This window comes from Solanum stenotomum, chromosome 5 (assembly GCF_019186545.1).
Source record: "Solanum stenotomum isolate F172 chromosome 5, ASM1918654v1, whole genome shotgun sequence".
NCBI classification, from domain to species: domain Eukaryota; kingdom Viridiplantae; phylum Streptophyta; class Magnoliopsida; order Solanales; family Solanaceae; genus Solanum; species Solanum stenotomum.
In genome coordinates, this window is record NC_064286.1 from 12,467,189 (window position 1) to 12,488,440 (window position 21,252).

The 21,252-nt window shown below is 31.0% G+C and overlaps 4 protein-coding genes across 4 annotated transcripts; 3 read left to right on the forward strand and 1 right to left on the reverse strand.

Moving 5' to 3' along the window:
* Positions 1 to 7,808: 7,808 nt before the first annotated feature.
* Positions 7,809 to 8,873, forward strand: LOC125863686 (uncharacterized). Its single transcript, XM_049543722.1, has one exon. The coding sequence runs from the start codon at positions 7,809 to 7,811 to the stop codon at positions 8,871 to 8,873; it is 1,065 nt and encodes a 354-aa protein (XP_049399679.1).
* A 1,356-nt stretch (positions 8,874 to 10,229) lies between these two features.
* Positions 10,230 to 11,600, forward strand: LOC125863687 (uncharacterized). Its single transcript, XM_049543723.1, has 2 exons — positions 10,230 to 11,056; positions 11,204 to 11,600. The coding sequence occupies exons 1-2, from the start codon at positions 10,230 to 10,232 to the stop codon at positions 11,598 to 11,600; spliced, it is 1,224 nt and encodes a 407-aa protein (XP_049399680.1).
* Positions 11,601 to 11,744: 144 nt separating this feature from the next.
* Positions 11,745 to 12,524, forward strand: LOC125863688 (secreted RxLR effector protein 161-like). Its single transcript, XM_049543724.1, has 2 exons — positions 11,745 to 12,203; positions 12,414 to 12,524. The coding sequence occupies exons 1-2, from the start codon at positions 11,745 to 11,747 to the stop codon at positions 12,522 to 12,524; spliced, it is 570 nt and encodes a 189-aa protein (XP_049399681.1).
* Positions 12,525 to 15,459: 2,935 nt separating this feature from the next.
* LOC125865851 (uncharacterized) lies at positions 15,460 to 16,353 on the reverse strand. The gene is made up of 2 exons (XM_049546111.1): positions 16,197 to 16,353; positions 15,460 to 15,911 (listed from the first exon to the last, which is right to left on the reverse strand). Exons 1-2 carry the CDS (start codon positions 16,292 to 16,294, stop codon positions 15,629 to 15,631), a joined length of 381 nt encoding a protein of 126 aa, XP_049402068.1. The 5' UTR covers positions 16,295 to 16,353; the 3' UTR covers positions 15,460 to 15,628.
* Between the last annotated feature and the right edge of the window lie 4,899 nt (positions 16,354 to 21,252).

A 21,252-nucleotide genomic window follows, 5' to 3' on the forward strand; every position in this document is an offset into this window, starting at 1 on the left:
TGGCTCAAGCCATTAGGGAGATTGTGGTCCCCATGAACCCAAATGTGCTTATTGCGGAAACTAGAGTGAGGGACTTCACTAGAATGAATCATCCATACTTTCATGGTTCTAAGGTTGAGAAAGATTCTCAAGAGTTTATTGATGAGGTAAACAAGGTGTTGATGATCATTGTGGTGACATCGATGGAAAAGGCGGAATTAGCCGTTTATAAACTTAAGGGTGTTGCTCAAGTTTGGTTCAATCAACGGAAGGAAGAGAGAGTGATTGATACGGGTCCTCTTGATTGGGAAAATTATAAGGGTGTTTTCCTTGATAGGTTCTTTCCCCTTGAGATGAGGGAGGCCAAGGTAATTGAATTCATTAATCTTCACCAAAGAAATATGAGTGTGAAGGAGTATGCCTTGAAGTTTACACAATTGTCTAGGTATGCTCCTACTATGGTTGCCGACTCTAGGGAAAATATGAGCAACTCCGTCTGAGGTGTGTTTGAAATGGTGATTAAAGAATGTCGTACCACCATGCTCATCAATGATATGGACATTTCTCTTATAATGGTTCATGCTCAACAAATTGAAGAGAAGAAGCTTAAGGAAAGATATAGGGGGGCAAAAAAGGCAAGGACCGATGATGGTGAGTTTCCACATTTGAGGTCCGATGGACATGGTCATTCTAAGTTTCAACAAAGGTTTTCGGTCAAGGTTCCTCCAATGATCCAGCTCCTAAATTCAACAAAGATATTATGTATAACCCTAAAACTCAAGGAGGAATTGGTGGTGGAAATGGTTCTTCAGTTTCTTGATGATAAATGTGGGGCAAGAGTCATCCGAAAAAATACTTGATGGGTACGAATAATTGCTTTGTTGTGGCAAGAGTGGTCACCACTTATGTCCATCTAGAAATGATAAGTGAAATGATGGTAGGAAGGATCCACCTAGTTGCTCAAGTTCAAGTGCTCCAGAGCAAAACCAGTTTTATGCACTTCAAACTTGTCACGAGCAAGAGGGTTCCCCCATGTGGTTAGCGATATGTTGAAAGTCTTTCATCTTGATGTTTATGATTTTCTTGATCCCGGTGCTACCTTCTCTTTTATGACGCCATATGTCGCTATGAGGTTTGATGTCGTTTTGGATTTGTTGATAGACCATTTTTCTATCTATACTTCTATTGATGAATCTATTATGGCTAAGAGAATCTATAGAAGTTGTCTCGTCTCGTTATCCCATAGAGTCACTTAAGTTGATTTTGTAGAGCTTGATATGTAAGATTTCTATGTTATTCTTGGTATGGATTGGCTATATTCTTGTTATGCTTCTATTGATTGTAGGACCCGAGTGGTCAAGTTTCAATTTCCTAATGAGTCTGTCCTAGAATAGAAAGGGGGAATTATATGCATAAGAGTCCATTTGGCTCTTGTATTAAAGCTAGAAAGATGATATTTAAGGGTTGCATATACCATCTTGTCCGGGTTAGGGATATTGATTCCAAAACCCCTATCTTTGAGTCAGTCCACATTGTTAATGAGTTTTTGTAAGTGTTTCCCAATTATTTACCTGGTGTTCCTCCAGAATCGGTATTGACCTTCTTCCCGATATGTAACCTATATCTATCCCTCATTATTGTATGGCTCCGACAGAACTTAAGAAGTTAAAAGAGCAATTGAAAGATTTGTTGGATAAGGGTTTCATCCGACCGAGTATCTCTCCATGGGGTGCACCAATTTTGTTTGTTCAAAAGAAAGATGGTTCACTTCGTATGTGTATTGACTACCGGCAATTAAACAAGGTTACCATTAAGAGCAAATATCCTCTTTCAAGTATAGATGATTTGTTTGATCAACTACAAGGAGCAAGTTAATTCTCTAATATTGACCTTCATTCGGGTTATCACCAATTGAGGATAAAAGAAGATGACATTTCGAAGACGGTTTTTCGAACTTGATATGGTCATTTAACCTTTGGTTTGGCTGGATGAGTATTATTTCTTTTCTTTGGATGGAATGTAGAGGATGTAATAGACATGCGTCTTGATCTCCTTAAAACTGATCCGTAGGATTTGTAGAAAAGTCCTTAAATCCGGGAAGGTCTTGTGGTTGAACCTAATTGGACTTGTAGAAGGCTCAAAAAGAGAAAAAGCAACATTAGCAGGCAAATCAAGTGTTGTCATTTCCTCCATTGTTGGATGTATGTCATTGCACGCATTCTAAATTACGTATGTAAATCGACATAATAAACAGGATTATGCATCACTAATTAAAAAAATGACACAATAGTATGAAGTGAAATTTGTTCACTATACACTATAAAAAACATTATCTTAGTAAAGATGTTACACATAAACATGTCAACTTTTGGCTTGACCCCCACAACTCGCCTGTTGCATAATCTAGGTATATAACTGTCCTTTTTTACTACAATTTTATCATTGATTATAGAGGCATATTTATATATCCAAACATTAAGAGCATATGATATGCCGGCTAATCGATACATCTTTTTTTCTTTGGTGAACTCTTGTCTCAATGTTTTCATCAATTTTGAGAATGCAAGTTGTCTCCATGACCGTCTTCAACCATTAAGAAATCTTGGATAGGTATATGTGTATAACAGAGTTAGGAAAAAACAAACGTGTGAATGAAATATATGATTGTCATTTCAACGACATCCTAGCGACATCCTGATTGTTCTCCCATTCACTCATCGAAAATTGTTGAACCAAATGACCCTTGTTTACACTATTTTTTCATCAAGGGAAGTATCTTTGAATCAACCGGAGTGGAATCAGGATATCTAAATTCTTCAGCATCCTATGTGCATTTCAGGCCGGTCATAATCACAAATTATTTGATAGTGATGAAATGCAAAATATTCCCATTTGCATGGCGAATATGGAGCTCATTTATTCTATCCTGCTCCAGCTCAAGTAGTAGCAGACACTTTATGATTTGCCCTTTATAATTGCAAAAAGGGATAGTGAGATATGGCCCAAAAATTGTATTCTTAAATAATTCAACACCCTCAACCCCTATGGACAAATTCAAATCTTTTACAATTTTCATGTTTTACATTGAATCAAACTTCAAAGAGTGGGTATGAATTTATTTTATCTTGTATTTCATACACTATCATGAGAAAAATGAACAACAGTTAAATCTAGAAAATAATATAAACATGATACATGCTGAATAATAGATAGTTGAACTTACAATGACTATTATATTTGTATCTTATACATAATATTAATATTTGTATATGAAACACATTGGACCTTAATAAAATGTATAATGTATCATAGATTTGAATTTTGAAACTCATTATAAATTCATATTCTGAAGATGACACCTTCAAGGATATTATTTTTGTATCAGGTAGATGATAAGTTGGATTGATACTTAAATAAGAATATTACAACACAATATATGTCATAAGTTGGTCATGATACATAATTCAACATGTTACAGTACATTTATAACTTGATACATTGAGAATAATATGTGACAAATTTTTGTATCAGGTACATGAAAACATTGAGAATAACTAAATATTATATTTTTGTATCATGTATATGATATGTTTGGACTGATGCATAATTTAGTAGATTCTCTTGCATTTATAACTTAAATACATTAAGAACAACTAAACAAATATATAACATCAAATAATTAACAATCTTAGGGTTTTATGCATCAAAAAACTAAATTGAATGATGATACATTGTAATATGATAACATTAATTTTTCAGTAATGTATCATGAATTTTCATTAACAAATAAATGGAAGATTGAACAACAAAAACAACCAATAAATTGATTGAAACGCATTGCCTTGGGTAGATTAGGCCGAGAAATTGGAGTTGATACTTTTTTACCCCCTTTTAGGATTTAAATGGTTGAGTGTGATATAATTAATTTTTAAAGGGCAAAGGTGTAGATGCACCCCTTAGCTTTGCGATTTAGAGCATATATATGCTTGTGAAAAAAAAATTAATGTATATATATCTTTGTTGTCTAACAAATGGTGCATATATACTCTTGTCATCTAACAAATAGCGTATATTTACCTTTTTCATTAACAAATTAAATTTTAAAAAAATCTGAACTTTGATTTTTAAATTTCAAAAATGTTATGTGACTTAAAAAAATTATCTCATCCATTTTTTATGCACCTAGATCCGACCCAATAAAAAAACAATTGTTCTTCTATTCAAATTTGATCCAAACCCATTTTATCATTGAAATTTTTTTTCTATTTGAATCGAGTATAGAGGTTTGAAAAGGAGGGTGAGATAATTTTTTTAATTAAAAAAATAGTATTATATTTTTTTTCCAATTAAGTAAATATTGATATATGAACGAAAATGATAAATATGCACCATTTGTTAGACGTCCGAATTAAACATACACCAATTTTTTTAATAAGAAATATATCTTCTCTAAATCACGGAACTAAGGAGATATTTAATCCTTTCCCATTGTTAAAAAGATATTAATCAAATGGTATTTTGCTAATATTACTCTTTTTAGTTTTCCTCAAACTCTTCTTAAAAGTAGAAATAATTATTTTTATCAAATTTAAAAATAATTAAAAATCACATTGAAAAGAAGGATAATTCTGAAAAAGTAATACTAATAAAATAATTTTTTACTGTATGCTGAACCATAAAAGAATACCATCGACTTATTATATTGAACAATTGAAGAGAATACTATTCCCTCCATTCATTTTTAATTGTCATGATTTTCTTTTTTAGAATCAAATAAATAAGAATTTTGACTAATATATTACGATGCATTTTTTTTATCACACTGATGTGTAAAAAACTACAATTTATAATACTTTTCGTATAATTTTTAAATATTTAATTTTTTTATTTAAAATATTTAATTAATGCAAGCTAATTTAATCTAATTTAACTTAAAAAATTAATTAAATTAACTTTTAAAAAGTGTAATATGACCACTAAAGTGAACGGGTGGAATATTAAATAATAAGAAATATATTGTTGGATATGTTGAAAATGTTTACTAATAGACAAAAATGGTCGTGATCAATGTTGCCCCAGCAATTACTCATAATAATGCCGTAGACACTGGACACTAAGAATTGAAATGTGTGCTTCAAAGTTGACATTTTGAGGAATTTGTGAATGCCAAGTGGCGACGTTAAGATAGCTGTGAGTCAACATCCACCATTTTCATCCACAAACCTTTTCCCATTAATTAATACCTAATGAATTAGCGATGTGTAGTTTAGTTGATTGATTATTTGACTCATATTTCATTGGTAAAGGTTTAATTCTCCATATTATAATCCTCTCCTTCATTTTCCCTTTCCTCACCTTTAATTTCGAAAAAAGAAAAAAAACACTCATACTCACTTGGTAGCATAAATAATATTATATTTAATAGTTAATTAGGTTTATGTATAAAATTAATATGGTGATTGTTTTGCAATTTGAAAACCTATATAACTAATATACGTAGATTATGATGGTATCTATGTTTAATTTTTAAATAAACCTTTTCATAACTAATTGCTACATAATTCAAAACTAATTCATACTCCCTTAGTCCTTTTTACCAATTAAATTTTGTTTTGACATACTTATTAAAAAAATAATGATTGTCATAACGAGTTTATCATTTTACCCTTATTAATTAATACGGTCTAAATTCTCAAACATATTTACTCACTATATTTTTCAAAGACAATTCCTCAATGTTAATAAATTAAGAGTATAATAGGAAAAATAAAATTGTTAATCCTTGTTTGTCAAAAATGACAAATAAAAGGAAAAATCAAATTAGGAAATATTTGATAAATAAATAAGGACAAAAAAAAGTATATTTTTAATACATATATAACTCTAGTCAAATATCAAATTACTCTCATATTTTACTTTAACACAAAAACAAATTCACAATTTAAATTTATGATTTTTAAAATATAATTTTTTTTATTTATTAAATTATATTCTGTATAAAGTAATTGCGCGTAATAATTTTGTAAATAAAAATAGAGTTTAGTCCTTAAAAAAACAAATGAATTTTGTCTAACCGTAACTGTAATAGAGGTTCACTGTCCCTGACTTAACACGAACCGAAAGATCCACAATTTGACACTTTTGATTTGGTAATGTGTTTAAAAATAATGTTATATAAATTATATAGTAATGTTTGTATTAATAATATTTGTATTAGTAATATTCATCGTAGATATATATAGATTATCTTATATGCATTGTTTAGTTTGATGTATTAAAAATATCATGTATTGTATAAAAATATTCTTAGCAAATGGTGAAAAAAATGTAAAGGAATTTTGAGAAATTACTGGGTCTTTAACCATGCTAACGTATGTATTAAATCCCTATGTATTACTAATACCTACAAATTCATGGTATTAATAATGCATTCTTCGATATAATATAGAGTGTATAACTAATGCAAACATTAGTTATACATAGCATGAAAAATATGTCAAACAAAATAACTCTAATACACAGAATTGATAGATGCATTATTTTTACTATACACTCTACCAAATGACTATAGGTTTAAAGATAGCATTGGACACTAAGTTATGAATTTAGATTCTATTATTTATTTTTATATCACTCTATCTATTTTTAAAATATATGATTTAATTCAAAAGTCAAACTAACTAGTTTGAAATTAAATATAGAACTATAAAAAAAAATTAAAAAATTTGTATTTTTGAAACTACATATCTATAATGTATTAGTATACATATAATAGTTAACACCTGAAAATATTCTTATGAAATCGTAAATAAAAAGTTTTCTTTACTCTTCTAATTTATATGTATCTTTCTCTAATAAATTGTTGTTTACACCCCATATTGCAAAATAAATGATGTTTTAGGGTTTGACATTCATTTCAAGGAAACACGCTTTTCTTAGAAAATAAAATGTATTTTTACTATTTTATCATTAATAAATATCTTTAAAAAATATAGCTATATAAAATTCCTTTTATTTAAACAAAAAATCATTAATGTCTTCTTGATTATGTCAAATACAACTTATTTATTGAAAAATAAATAAAAATACTGTTACAAATCCACTTAATAGTGTGGATGTTTCTCTTAATCTATCCTAACGTAATGTATCCATTTATTATATTTTGCTCTCATTTTACAACACGTTATCAGCACGAATCTCTAACCAATTAAGACCTACTTAATTCGGAATTATCTTTTTCCCTAAAAAGTTAATCAATTTTCTTTCCGAGTCAGGTATACATTTATATGTTTATAACATATCTAATAGGACTTACATAAGTCTTTGATCAACGATTTAATTACTGCATATATAACTTGCTTTAGGTATTTGTATGATACTTTACTAGGCATAATAATCAATACGTTTCATGTTTATATTTTTATGTTGTTTATATGCTAGTAACTTATAACTCTAAATTAAATACTAGGATATATGATAACATGCTAGTTAGAATAATCGTAAGTATTTTAATTTCTTGTCATAAATTTATGATAAATATTGGTATGTCATAAAGAATAATAGTATTATATTAAATATGACTTAAATTCTTACAGTAGCTTTGGCGTTAATAACTATTGAACTAGTAATAAATATAGTAAAATAATTAGAATATATATTAAATTTACCGTTTCATACTTTATGAGTTTACATGCTTTTGTAACATCCCATATTCATGCATATGATATATTTTATACTAATTCTTAATCATTTGAAATGTTAATTTATCTTTCATTATAAAGAAATCAAAATCATGTTATTAACTCAACTATTTTATGATAGTTTTCATCATGTCGAATTTATCAAAGCTTGAATTTGTGGCACTTGACATTTCTGGAAAGAACTATTTGTCATGGGTACTTGATGCTGAAATTCACCTTACCGCTAAGGGTCTTGGTGATTGTATAATCGAAGGAAATAAGGCATCAAGTCAGGATAAAGCGAAAGCTATGATTTTCCTTCGTCATCATCTTGATGAAAGTCTGAAGGTTGAATACTTAACAATGAAAGATCCAATTGAATTGTGGATAGGTTTGAAAGGGAGGTATGACCACCTCAAGGCAACGGTATTGCCAAGGGCTCGTTATGAGTGGATGCACTTACGGTTTCAAGATTATAAAACCGTAATTGAGTATAACTCTGTTGTATTTAGAATCACTTCCCAATTAAAATTATGTGGGGAAGTTACAAAAGATGAGGACATGTTGGAAAAGACACTAACTACTTTCCATGCCTCCAATATGATATTACAGCAGCAATACCGTGAAAAGGGTTTTAAAAAATACTCTGAATTAATCTCATGCCTTCTGGTGGCTGAGCAACATAATGACCTTTTAATGAAAAATCATGAAGCCCGTCCCACTGGAAGTGCTCCATTACCGGAGGCCCACGGGGTAGAAGCACACGGTCAATCTGAAATAAGACAAAATAATCGGGGCCATGATAATGTGCGTGGACGTGGCAAAGGCAAAAGACGATATAATAATCGTCGAGGTGGTGGTCATAACAAAAGGGAGAACAATATGGGTTCTCAAAATAATCCTTCAAAAGGCAAGGGCGATCACTGTCATCGTTGTGGCCTTAAAGGTCACTGGAAAAATGAATGTCGGGCACCTGAGCATTTTGTCAGGCTGTATCAAAATTCCTTTAAAAGGAAAGGGAATAAAGGTGGTGCCTCCTCTTATAATGCTCGAGTGGAGTCACATTTGACTCTCAAAGATGATGCTCAGGCAGGGTCTTCTCAAAAATATGATGAGAATGTTGAGGCGAATTTAGCATTGAAAGATAATGCTTTTGATGGGCTCGATGATATTACTCATCTAGAAGCTGAGGACTTCTTCGGGGATCGCAACTGAAGATTGATAATTGAACTGGAAAATGAATAATGTTTTTTTTTAATGTATTTTTAATGTCTTCATTAAAGTTTATGTACTTAAGATTTTTTTTGTTAAATTTCGTACTTCATATTATGTATTTTTATTTTTATGAAGATAAATAAATTTTTCCAGTCTTCAGTTGGATCCAATATGAGTAATGGAGATATGTGCCTTCTGGACAGTGCCACAACTCATACGATACTAAGAGAAAAGAAATATTTCTCTCATTTGGTAATGAAAAAGGCATATGTTAATACAATATCCGGTAGTACAAAATTGATTGAGGGTTCTGGAAGAGCGACCTTATTACTACCTGGAGGAACATTATTGGTAATTGATAATGCATTGTATTGTAGTAAGTCTCAAAGAAACTTGTTAAGTTTCAAGGTTATTCGCCAAAATGGCTATCATGTTGAGACTGTGAATGAAGGAAAGGTTGAATACCTTTATATTACTAAAATAAATGCAGAGAAGAAAACTGTGCATGAAAAATTGTCTGCACTTTCTTCTGGGTTGTACCATACAAATATTGGTACAGTTGAATCACATGTCGTGGTAAACAAAAGGTTTACTGGTTCTAATGATTTTATCATTTGGCATGACCGGTTAGGCCATCCCGGTTATAATATGATGCGCAGAATAATTGAAAATTCACATGGACATACTTTGAAGAACCAAAATGTTCTCCAATCAAAGGAATTCTCTTGTGCTGCTTGTTCTCAAGGAAAGTTGGTTATCAAACCATCAGTGGCTAAGGTTGGGATGGAATCCCCTGCATTTCTGGAACGGATACAGGGTGACATATGTGGACCTATTCACCCAGCTTGTGGACCATTTAAATATTATATGGTCTTAATAGATGCATCTACAAGATGGTCTCATGTGTGCTTATTATCAACTCGCAATATGGATTTTGCGAGGTTGTTGGCTCAAATAATAAGGTTAAAAGCACAATTTCCAGATTATGCAATAAAAATAATTCGTCTTGATAATGCTGGTGAATTTACATCTCAGGCATTTAATGATTATTGTTTGTCCACGGGAATAACAATTGAACATCCTGTTGCACATGTTCATACTCAAAATGGTTTAGCAGAGTCATTGATTAAGCGTCTTCAATTAATAGCTAGACCATTGTTGATGAGAATAAAGTTGCCCGTTTCTGTTTGGGGGCATGCTATTTTGCATGCAGCGGCACTTGTGCGCATAAGGCCAACCAGTTATCATGATATCTCCCCATTACAATTGGTTTTTGGTCAGGAGCCAAACATTTCCCATCTTAGAATATTTGGTTGTGCGGTATATATTCCAATTGCTCCACCATAACGCACAAAGATGGGTCCCCAAAGAAGGTTGGGGATATATGTTGGGTATGAATCTCGTTCTATTATAAAATATTTGGAAGCTAGAACTGGAGATTTATTTACGACAAGGTTTGCTGATTGTCATTTTGATGAATCAGTATACCTAACATTAGGGGGAGAACAAAAGCAGTTGGGAAATGAGATAGATTGGAATTCACTTTCACTGTCTCATTTAGACCCTCGAACAAATCAATGTGAGCTGGAAGTTCAAAAGATAATTTATTTGCAGAATATTGCAAATCAACTGCCGGATGCATTTACTAACCTTCCACGGGTTACTAAATCATATATCCCAGCTACTAATACTCAAGTTCGAGTTGATGTCCCGATAGGACAAAATGTTAAGGCAAATGAGTCTGGACCACGCTTAAAACGTGGTAGACCAATTGGTTCCAAGGATAAAAATCCTCAGAAAAGGAAAGGAATAAATGATCAAGATAATCATAATATGGAGGCAACTGCGCATGAAGAGCTCCGAGACATAATAAATGATGACACCAAAGAGGAGGTCCATGTACCAGAAAATAATGAGAATGAAGAAATCTCTATTAATTATGTCTCGACAAGAAAAATGTGGAATCGAAATAATATTGTGGTGGATAATATTTTTGCCTATAATGTTGCAGTTGAAATAATGCAACAAGATGGGGATTTGGAGCCAAGATCTGTCAATGAATGTAAACAGAGAAATGATTGGCCAAAATGGAAGGAAGCAATTCAAACAGAATTGGCTTCACTTGAAAAACGTGAAGTTTTTGGACCAATAGTCCGAACACCTGAAGGTGTCAAGCCAGTGGGGTACAAATGGGTTTTTGTATGAAAATGCAATGAAAATGGTAAAGTCGTAAGATATAAAGCACGACTTGTGGCACAAGGATTTTCACAAAGACCTGGCATTGATTATGAGGAGACATATTCTCCTGTGGTAGATGCAATTACCTTCAGGTATCTAATAAATATGACAGTTCATAAAAAGCTTGAAATGCATCTAATGGACGTTGTCACAGCTTATTTATATGGCTCACTAGACCACAATATTTTTATGAAAATCCCTGAAGCACTCAAAGTGCCTGAAGCATATGAAAATTCAAAAGAAAGTTGTTCAATAAAGCTTCAGAAATCCTTATTTGGATTGAAACAATCAGGGCGAATGTGGTATAATCGTCTTAGCGAATATTTGCTAAAAGAAGGGTATAAGAATGACCCTATTTGTCCTTGTATTTTTATACGAAGGTCAAAATCTGAATTTGTAATAATATCTGTTTATGTTGATGACTTGAACATCATTGGAACTCCTACAGAGCTTTCAAAAGCCGTTGAGTGTTTGAAAAAAAGAATTTGAAATGAAAATCTTGGAAAGACAAAATTTTGTCTTGGCCTTCAGATTGAACATTTGAAAAGTGGACTATTTATCCATCAATCAACATATACTGAAAAGGTTTTGAAGCGATTTTACATGGATAAATCACACCCATTGAGTACCCCGATGGTTGTGAGATCTCTCGATATAAATAAAGATCCATTCCGACCTCAAGAAAAGGATGAAGAGATTCTTGGTGATGAAACACCATATCTTAGTGCTATTGGGGCACTAATGTACCTAGCCAACAATACCCGGCCAGATATTTGTTTCGCGGAAAGTTTATTGGCGAGATTCAGCTCATGTCCAACAAGAAGACATTGGAAAGGTGTTAAGCATATATTCAGATATCTTCAAGGAACAATTGATATGGGATTGTTGTATTCTAATGCATCAAAGTTAGAATTGATCGGTTATGCAGATGCTGGCTATTTGTCTGATCCACATAAAGCTCGATCTCAGACAAGCTATTTATTCACATATGGAGGTACGGCTATATCATGGCGTTCGATGAAGCAAACAATAGTTGCTACTTCTTCAAATCATGCAGAGATAATAGCCATTCATGAAGCCAGTCGAGAGTGTGTATGGTTGAGATCAATGACTCAACACATTTCGCAATTATGCGGTCTTTCTGTGCAAACAAAGACTCCAACAATATTGTATGAAGATAATGCTGCTTGCATAGCTCAATTAAAGGGAGGATATATCAAAGGAGACCGAACAAAGCATATTTCACCTAAGTTCTTTTTCACACATGATCTTTAACAAAATGGTGAGATAAATGTTCAACAGATTCGTTCGAGTGATAATCTTGCAGATTTATTCACTAAGGCATTGCCAACATCAACATTTGAGAAGCTAAGATATAAGATTGGAATGCGTCGTCTCCAAGATATCAAATAAATTTTTCATCAGGGGGAGTAAAATACACGTTGCACTCTTTTTCCCTTAGCCAAGGTTTTGTCCCATTGGGTTTTCCTGGTAAGGTTTTTAATGAGGCAACACTGAAGGCGTATTACAAGATGTGTGTACTCTTTTTCCTTCACTAGGCTTTTTCCCACTGAATTTTTCCTAGTAAGGTTTTAACGAGACACATTATCTATAAACATCCAAGGGGGAGTGTTACAAATCCACTTAATAGTGTGGATGTTTCTCTTAATCTATCCTAACGTAATGTATCCATTTATTATATTTTGCTCTCATTTTACAACAAATACCATTTATTTTAAAATAAAGAGAGTAAAATTAACCCTAAACTAATCTTACTTCAAAAACACTCAATACTAAGGGAAAATTATAACAAAAACAATTAATTTCATCTTTATTTTTTAAAATTACTAATAAATTTGGACAAATAATTTTACTAATCTTGACAATTAATTAATATGAGACAAATGAAGTATATCTTTTAACTCATAACCGCGAGTATAAAAGAAAATTTCGCCGAAATATTTTTTCCTGAATGAATTTAAAGGAATAAGAATTTAAAATAATTATATTCAATACGAATATCAAATATTGTATAAGAAACTCGAAAACAAAAATAAAAATACACATGATAGATTTGTGGGTGGGGGGGGGGGGGGTTGTTGATGAGTAGGCAGACGAGCAGAACTAGTCTTGTGAATAGATGTGGACCATACAAGAGCCAAGTCTCTCTCACTCAAGACCTTCATTTAATTAGTATGCATGAGTTCGCCAAAATGACCAAGTACGCTAACTAAATCTTTTATTTTATACGCGAAAAAGGATCATATTTGAAATTATACTCTTAAAAAATAGTTATATTATTCTTCGTTATATTATTTTGGTATATTTATCCTCATATATTATTCAACTTTACGCATATATTTACTCTGAAACAGTTAAGTATCATGTTACAACTTTTATTATCTTACGTGACTCTTATATGGATATACTTTTATTATAATTAAAAATTTATTTCCTATTTAATATTCTATCCAACCTATCCAATTTGAAAATCTGTTAATCCTAACTCCCGTACCTATCCTCTTGCATCAGTTTACCCATTAACAACTTCACAAAAAACTACGGTTACAATCAAATGTATTATCTTTAAATATTTATTTGGCCATGAAAGATGATCAAATTTTAAAATTTTATCTTTAGTATATTTTCACGTTCTAAAAAATTTGGTCTTTGAAGAAATTTCACTTTCACTCTCTAAACATCTCTAAACATCATTTTTTTTTCAAATAAAATACACGTCCAAATATAATTTTAAATTATAAAAATCATAACTTTAAAAATTTTAATTTTCATGTTTCTACTTCAAACTCTATGCCAAACGGAAGTTAAAAGACCATTTAAAACTTTGGCATTTTATCACATTTCTTGGGGTGGGGGGGGGGTGGGGGTGGGGTGGGGGGGAACAAGAAGCTAAGTAAAAAGTACTGAAAGCACACATCCAGAAAATAAAACAAAATAATATACGAAAAAGAATCGCTTAAAAGAAGAAAAGGTACAACGTTAGCGGACACTTTGCATAGAGAGAATTTTTTTTTTACGTCTCTTGTTTAGGTAAAAATATTATTTCATCCGTTTTAATCTATGTGACATTATTAAATTAATCACAACTTTTAAAGAAACCAATAAAAACATTTGAAACTTACAGAGTTAGATAAATATTAGATATTTTAAATCATCTAATTAAAAACAAATTTACTCCTTAAGGTTTAATAAAGTTATATATATATATATATTTTTTTTTTTTTTTATTTTTTTTTTTTTTTTTTATTTTTTTTTTAATTATTATTATTTATTTTTAACAATATTAAAAAGAAAGTGTGCCACGTTTATAAATAATTGAGAGGTAAACAATAGAACTCTGCATTCTATAGACTATATATAGTCTGTGTTAATGCAAGTTTGCTTTCAAGATTGAAAACTCGAATCAAACAAGCCTACATGTGGCTTCAAGTTCATAGATAGTTTGCAAAACTAGAAAACTGAAAATAAGTTGGAAACCACTACCACTTATAATATTCCATAATCCCCTATAATTAACTTCATATATACGTAACATGATGACTTACTTATTAGGTTCCTTCATCTTTAAATTAGGTTCACATGAAGTTTACAGAGAGAGAATGATCAATTTATCCCAATCAAGTAATTATAACAAATGAGATGAGAATACAATTAAAAGTAGTCTCTCTAATAGTTTAGACTTTAAAATGATATCAAATCAAACAGAAGTCCTCTGATTGAATTTCATCAGAATTACCATGTGCTTGACTTATGAAAAAAAAATCATATCCAACATGAGAAAACGTGCTAAATATATAATTCTAGTTAAGATAATCACACACTTCAATAATATACTCATTTATTTTAGTAATATAAGGATATTAATTAACCTGCTTTAGGTACCATGAATTCTTTGGCCAAAAGGAATCAAAGGTGCATATGATTCTCCCAAAGCAAAAGTGACAAAAGTTCAACTAGGCAGTAGCACCCCCACCCTCTTCATAAAACTGCCCCCACTATTACCAAAATAAAGATCACTTAGTTTATACGATCTCAAGGTGTAAAACAATTTTTACTACATTAATCTATTTTAATTGGCTAATTCCTTTCATATCATTAACATTTACCATCTCTCATTAATGAGCTGGATCATTTTTCTTGCATGAAATAGTTAACATATCTACGAGCCACGGAATCACAGTAACAAATAAAGAATTTAGCAGTAATAATAAGTATGAATACAAAATATTTAAAATCAAGATATTAAATAACAAAAAATATATTGTCACTAAATATCGCTTTGACTTAATTATAGGTAGAAGTTAATAGGCAAAAGAAACACCACATACAAGGGAAGCCGTGCTTAATTACTAGCTAATTAGCATCACGATTTATACATGAAGGAGTTCCACTGGTTCTAACAACTTATTTAGGTCCAAAAACTCTTGGCAGTGAAAAAGGAAAAAAGGAAAAAAAAAAAAACACTAAAAAATTGAAACACTTACATTTATTATTTTTTAACACATAACATCTTTAAGAAGCTTGTATCTACGAGTTGCTGTCCTTGGTGAAGGACTCCCATTAGGATTCATTTTTGCCCTTTCAGTAGTACCACTTTCTTCCTCCTTATCATCATTCTGCTTGATTTTATTATCTCCCGAATACTCCGATCTATTAACCATTCCTAAACTATCACTTATTAGTTTCCGAGCACCATTTCTCGAGCTTGCTCCCTCGCTTTGACACCAATCACACACTTGTATTGCCTCGGATGATTCGCTGTAGTAGTTGCTACAATACCTATATATATATATATATGGATTCAAAAAATTGCATAATAGATCTAGGTGTGACATTTTCTGCAAAATAAATAAATTAGACTAATCTCAAGGGTCATATTTGGCTGGCCACAACAAAAAAAAAAACAAAACGAAGAAGAATAAGTCAAAAGAGACTAATAAAAGGCCATGGACCATATATGAAGAATAATATTAAGACGATTTGATACACAAAACAAGAAATTGAAGGATGGAAATAGAAGAATTAAGTAATTTAGAGTAAGAAAAGTGATATGGGAATACATACGAGTGCTGAAACCGGTGGTGACACTTGGAGCAACGGAAAAGTTTGTCTGGAAAGCCCACGTCACCACACATGCAGCAAACTGTTTGAAGATCCACCATTGTTAGCTCTTGAGGCGTATTTGTGTGTGTCTCTTATGTCATTTATATATAGACAAGAACAAGATGGACATAGTTGAATTTTTTATATATATATATAATATTTTATGTAACACGAACAACATTAATTTTTAAATTAAAAAATAAAAAAAGATGTACGACTAACTATATTAATGTAAGTGTGATATGTATACAGGTAGACCACAGGTTGCTTGCAGTCGTTTTCAGTTGAGGGACAGGTGATGTGAACCTTAAAACTCTAATTCTTCAAATGACAAATATGTCCCTTGCTGCCCACAAGGAGAGACAGCGAAATATTACAAGTTTTACTCCAAAGTTTTAACATTGAAATCATCCCAATTAATAAATATAAAATATGTAAATGTCTAAAAATTTTGGATCCGACTACTCTCCATTTCCCTTCCCTCCATTTTCCTCAAGTTCTTGCTTGGATGTGAGACACATGACATAGATAAAAGTCAATGGCTAAAATTTAATTAGATAATTAATATTTCATAAGAAAAATAATAATATCATAATCATAAGTCAACCACTCTCTCTTAATTCTCTCCTCCCATATTTATCATTTAATTATCTCTTCTCCTTTCTGATTCAAAAATTTCACCATACAATTTCATTTCAGTAATGGCTAATCTACTCTCTTCTTCTCAAGATAGCATTACCATGACCGACAAAATCTCATGAGCCCAAACCTTATTCTGTATTGTTCCTTTCTAACGAGACCAAATCGAAGTAACTGTTACAAAAAAAGCTTTACAAGTTAATTGATGGATTGACCAAATAGTTCACAATCATCGTCGAAGACTCCACAAACTCTTTTATCATTGAAGTCATGGATTCTATGGATATTCAAGTCTATTTTTGATGAATATATAATGGTGTATTGTATCTCTATTGACTACGACAGAAATAGAATGGGGAGAAGGATTAAACATAATTTCTTCTATATGTATCTGAAATTAATGTTTTGTATCTTAGTCTAAAGAGTTTTGAATCTTATTTTATTAGATGTATCTGGTGTATTTAAACAAGTTCATGTATCTTTTTGTTTTCATTGTATATGTTGTAAGTCTTCATATGTCTATTAGGTATATATGTTCATCTGTATCTAACAAAGAATTTATCAGCATGACAGAGACTGTCGTTATATACGTTTTTATATATAAATGAATGTAAATGATATAACTCAGATACATGATCGTGTATAATAGATAAAGTATTTATGAAAATCATTCTAAAAAAAGACCCTCAGCTATATACACACATCACTATTATTGTAGGTAAGAGACACCTCAAATAAATAATCATATATATATATATATATATATATATATATATATAAAATTATATTTATTAGAAGATAGACATATAGATACATGTAGTTAAGGAAAGAAATAAAAATATTTACTGCCCAGAAGATGAAGTTTACAATTATTCTGATTTTATGAAATCAATATTTTTGAAAATTTTGACATAGTTAATATATTGGGATGAAAGTAGTCTAATATATATTTAATTAAGGAAATCAGTTACAACCATTTAATTCAAACGAATAAAACATGTATCTCGCTTATTAAATTTGTCGGATACATGTATTATGTCGAGTTAAGATACATTATCCAAAAGAACAAGATATGGTACATAAAGTAATATTCGAAACTATCATGAATCTTAGTAATTAGTTCCTAAACTAATGAGATTTATGTAGTTTGCTCTGAATTTTATGATATAATTATTTAACAAGGAGGGTGGACAAACTAGAAATTCAATGTACAAATAGTAACCAACTAGTTGTATTAAGATCAACTCACTCCATTAATTACAACGCTAGCTATAAATCATGTGCAATGGAACAACAAAGAAAACTGTATATAGATAAAGAAGAAATAGAGCTGAGAAAATAGAGTCAACACTTTGACAACTTCAGCCTGAATATGCTCTACGTCTTTTATTATACTTATATATAACTGATTGTTTTTTCACCAAGTATGGTGCAGTGGTGGGAGTGTTTCACCCTAGCGATTCAAATATAGTTGGAGCTTTAATGTAGGGTTCAAACACCGGATGAAAAACAAAAAAAAACTTATTGTATTTTCACACGCTATGCGCACCTACACTCTGTTTTAAAAGAGAGGAATTACAAGAAAAAAGTAAAAATATTATAGGAATAAAAATAAGAAAGAAAGCTTATGAATTTACGTTGAAAGATTGATATATTTTCACTTCTAAGAATACAATATATAATAAAATAAATAACTTATAGAACTAAAATTAAGCAAAAAGATCTGCTGAAAAATACCTAACTCCTAAAGTCAATAAAATACTATTTATTCAAAATTCAAATAGAATTCAACTCCTAATTAAAAGGGCTAACTAGTTGACTGATCTATTTTAATAAAATTACTGCACTAAAAAATTTACAATTCTAAAGTAAATATTCAACACTCTTCCCTACTTAGGAATTGCAAAATGTTGATCTTCTATCTTGGAATCACCACACTTGATAACCGAAAGTGACCTTGTGAATAGATCTGCAGATTCATCTTTGGGCTTGTAGTGAATTAGATTCACTTCTCGTTTTGAATGTAACTCTTGAGTACTAAATCTTTTTGGCATGTCTTCCTGCTTCATTTTCATCTTGAATTTCAATTTCCTCATTTTATTTTTCTAAAACATAAATAACTCCCCCATTGCTTTAATTCCTTTAGGAGCATTGACAACTCCTTTAAACCTAACAGGTTCTCATTTTGTTTGTGCTTTTACAACTGGAGGATCATCTTCTAATTTTTTCAATGTATGATTTTTTAAATAATATTCTACAGAAAGTACTTCCATTGGATCAAATAAAAATGTTTGGCGAAATGGTCTGATGGACCCTTGTACTTGTATGAGTTTGTATTATGAACCCTTTTACTTAACTATTTGTCAACTAAACCCTTAAACTCAAAGAAACTCAACATTTTAAACCCCCTTGGCCTTTATGTGAACTTCAAACGCTCAACAAAAATGACACATCATCATCCACATCAAATTTTAATGACACGTCATTAATTATTACTTTTTTTAAAAAAAAACTCTTTCTCTTCATTCCTCCTCATTCTTCCTTAAACCTGTCTCTCTCCATTTTTTAAATTAGATCTCATCACCACAATGTTCCATCTTCACCATTATAACCCCTTTCCTAAATCATAAAAATCACCATTATTGTCTATGTTTTCATTATTCATAACTTTCAATCATATTCTTTTTTATAACTTTGTCCATCACTTGAAACACCATAAACCTCTTTTCACCATTAATGTAAACAAATCACCATTAAAATACCTCAATATATTCTATATTTGTACATAATTCTACCCAACACACTCTATATGATTACACAAAGACATTTAATAATTATTTCTCACCCATCAAAATGATCAGATTTATCACCTCACAAATTACGTAGCACATTTCATTTCTAATCTGGAGAGGAAGAAAAAGTAAGAAAAAAACGAAACTTGGAGAGTGTGGGGAAGGGGAGAAAGAAAGAAATGGGGGATTGGGTAGGGGAAGAAATTAACATCCCTAGTTTGATTTTTTTAGATGAGTTTTAATGCTTGCTCGAAGACGAACAAAAGTTCAAGTGTGGAGAGTTGATGTGAAGCCAAACATATATATATTTAATCATTATTTTCCTCACATTTAGTATTATTATTTTTCCTTTTTGAGCATCGATTTTATGAATTGTTCTTAATAGTAAATTTTATTTGTACGAATAAATTTATGTGAAGATGAAGAAATTTGGAGCTGAAACGAATTAAATATAGATTATTATAAAATGAAATCAAGCAGAGAACATAATGAATTTAATATAATAATATATTATATTGAAATTCCAGTCGAAGAGAAATTCAATTGAAATAGATACATATACCACATGTCAAGTTTTGTAGACACCAACAAATTATTGAATGTGGGTTGTTACTGTTTCACGCGGAATTCAATTTCTTTAGGTTTTCGGTTTCCCAATTTTCTTTGGACTCAATTATTTTTATTAGGATTTTATTCATCTATAAATAGTCCATAATAATAATTATTATTAGGAAGATCATACTTTGTAGTAGGGAGCCATCTTAGGAATCTTTTCCTCTGACATTAGTAGTTGAAGACCTTTGTTCCGGGGCTTTGGCTATGAATGATTGTGTAGCATTGAATTTTATGGATGAAAGTTGGTTATCGTATAAATTGGTCTTTTGTTCTTATTTTAGTATTTCATAATTGACCACCATTGAGATAAATTCATTGTCCAACTTGAACACGAGACTAGAGGAACATGATCTTCTCTAGAAACTAGGGTTGATTCGTATCTAGTATAATGATATACCTAAAGACCTTTCTTGGTTACTAAACAAGATGAAACCTTAATACTCCGCAATTGGTTCAGTCTATTCCTGCTCAACGATGTAATTAGACTGCCAATTGTGGTAGGTGATTAGAGGTCGGGAGAACATGATCATACATTCAACCTTGTAAATCAACGATCTGATAGCCAATTGAAGTTCATAGAAGAAGATACAACACATGAATTCTAAGTAGGCTACAACCCTGGATTTTCCCAAACATTAGTATACATCTTTTATTTTTGCATTCTAATAAATCAAACTCATTAAGTATGGTTGAATAAATAGTTAGTACTAGCGTAATTTAGTAAAATAATTAATCAATAAGTCTTTTGAGTTCGATAATCTAAATTTTTTAGAGACACTATATTACTTGCACCATCGCGTACACCTGATTGTGTGTAAGGATGTAACAAGAATGCTTAAAATTTTGGTTAGGTCTGAGTAACCCATTTGATTTTACATCTGATGCATTGCTTAGAAGTACATTTGAAAATCTTGATGAGTCTGACTAACCGATTTGAGTTTATGTAAGTGGATGAATTGACCCGATGATGG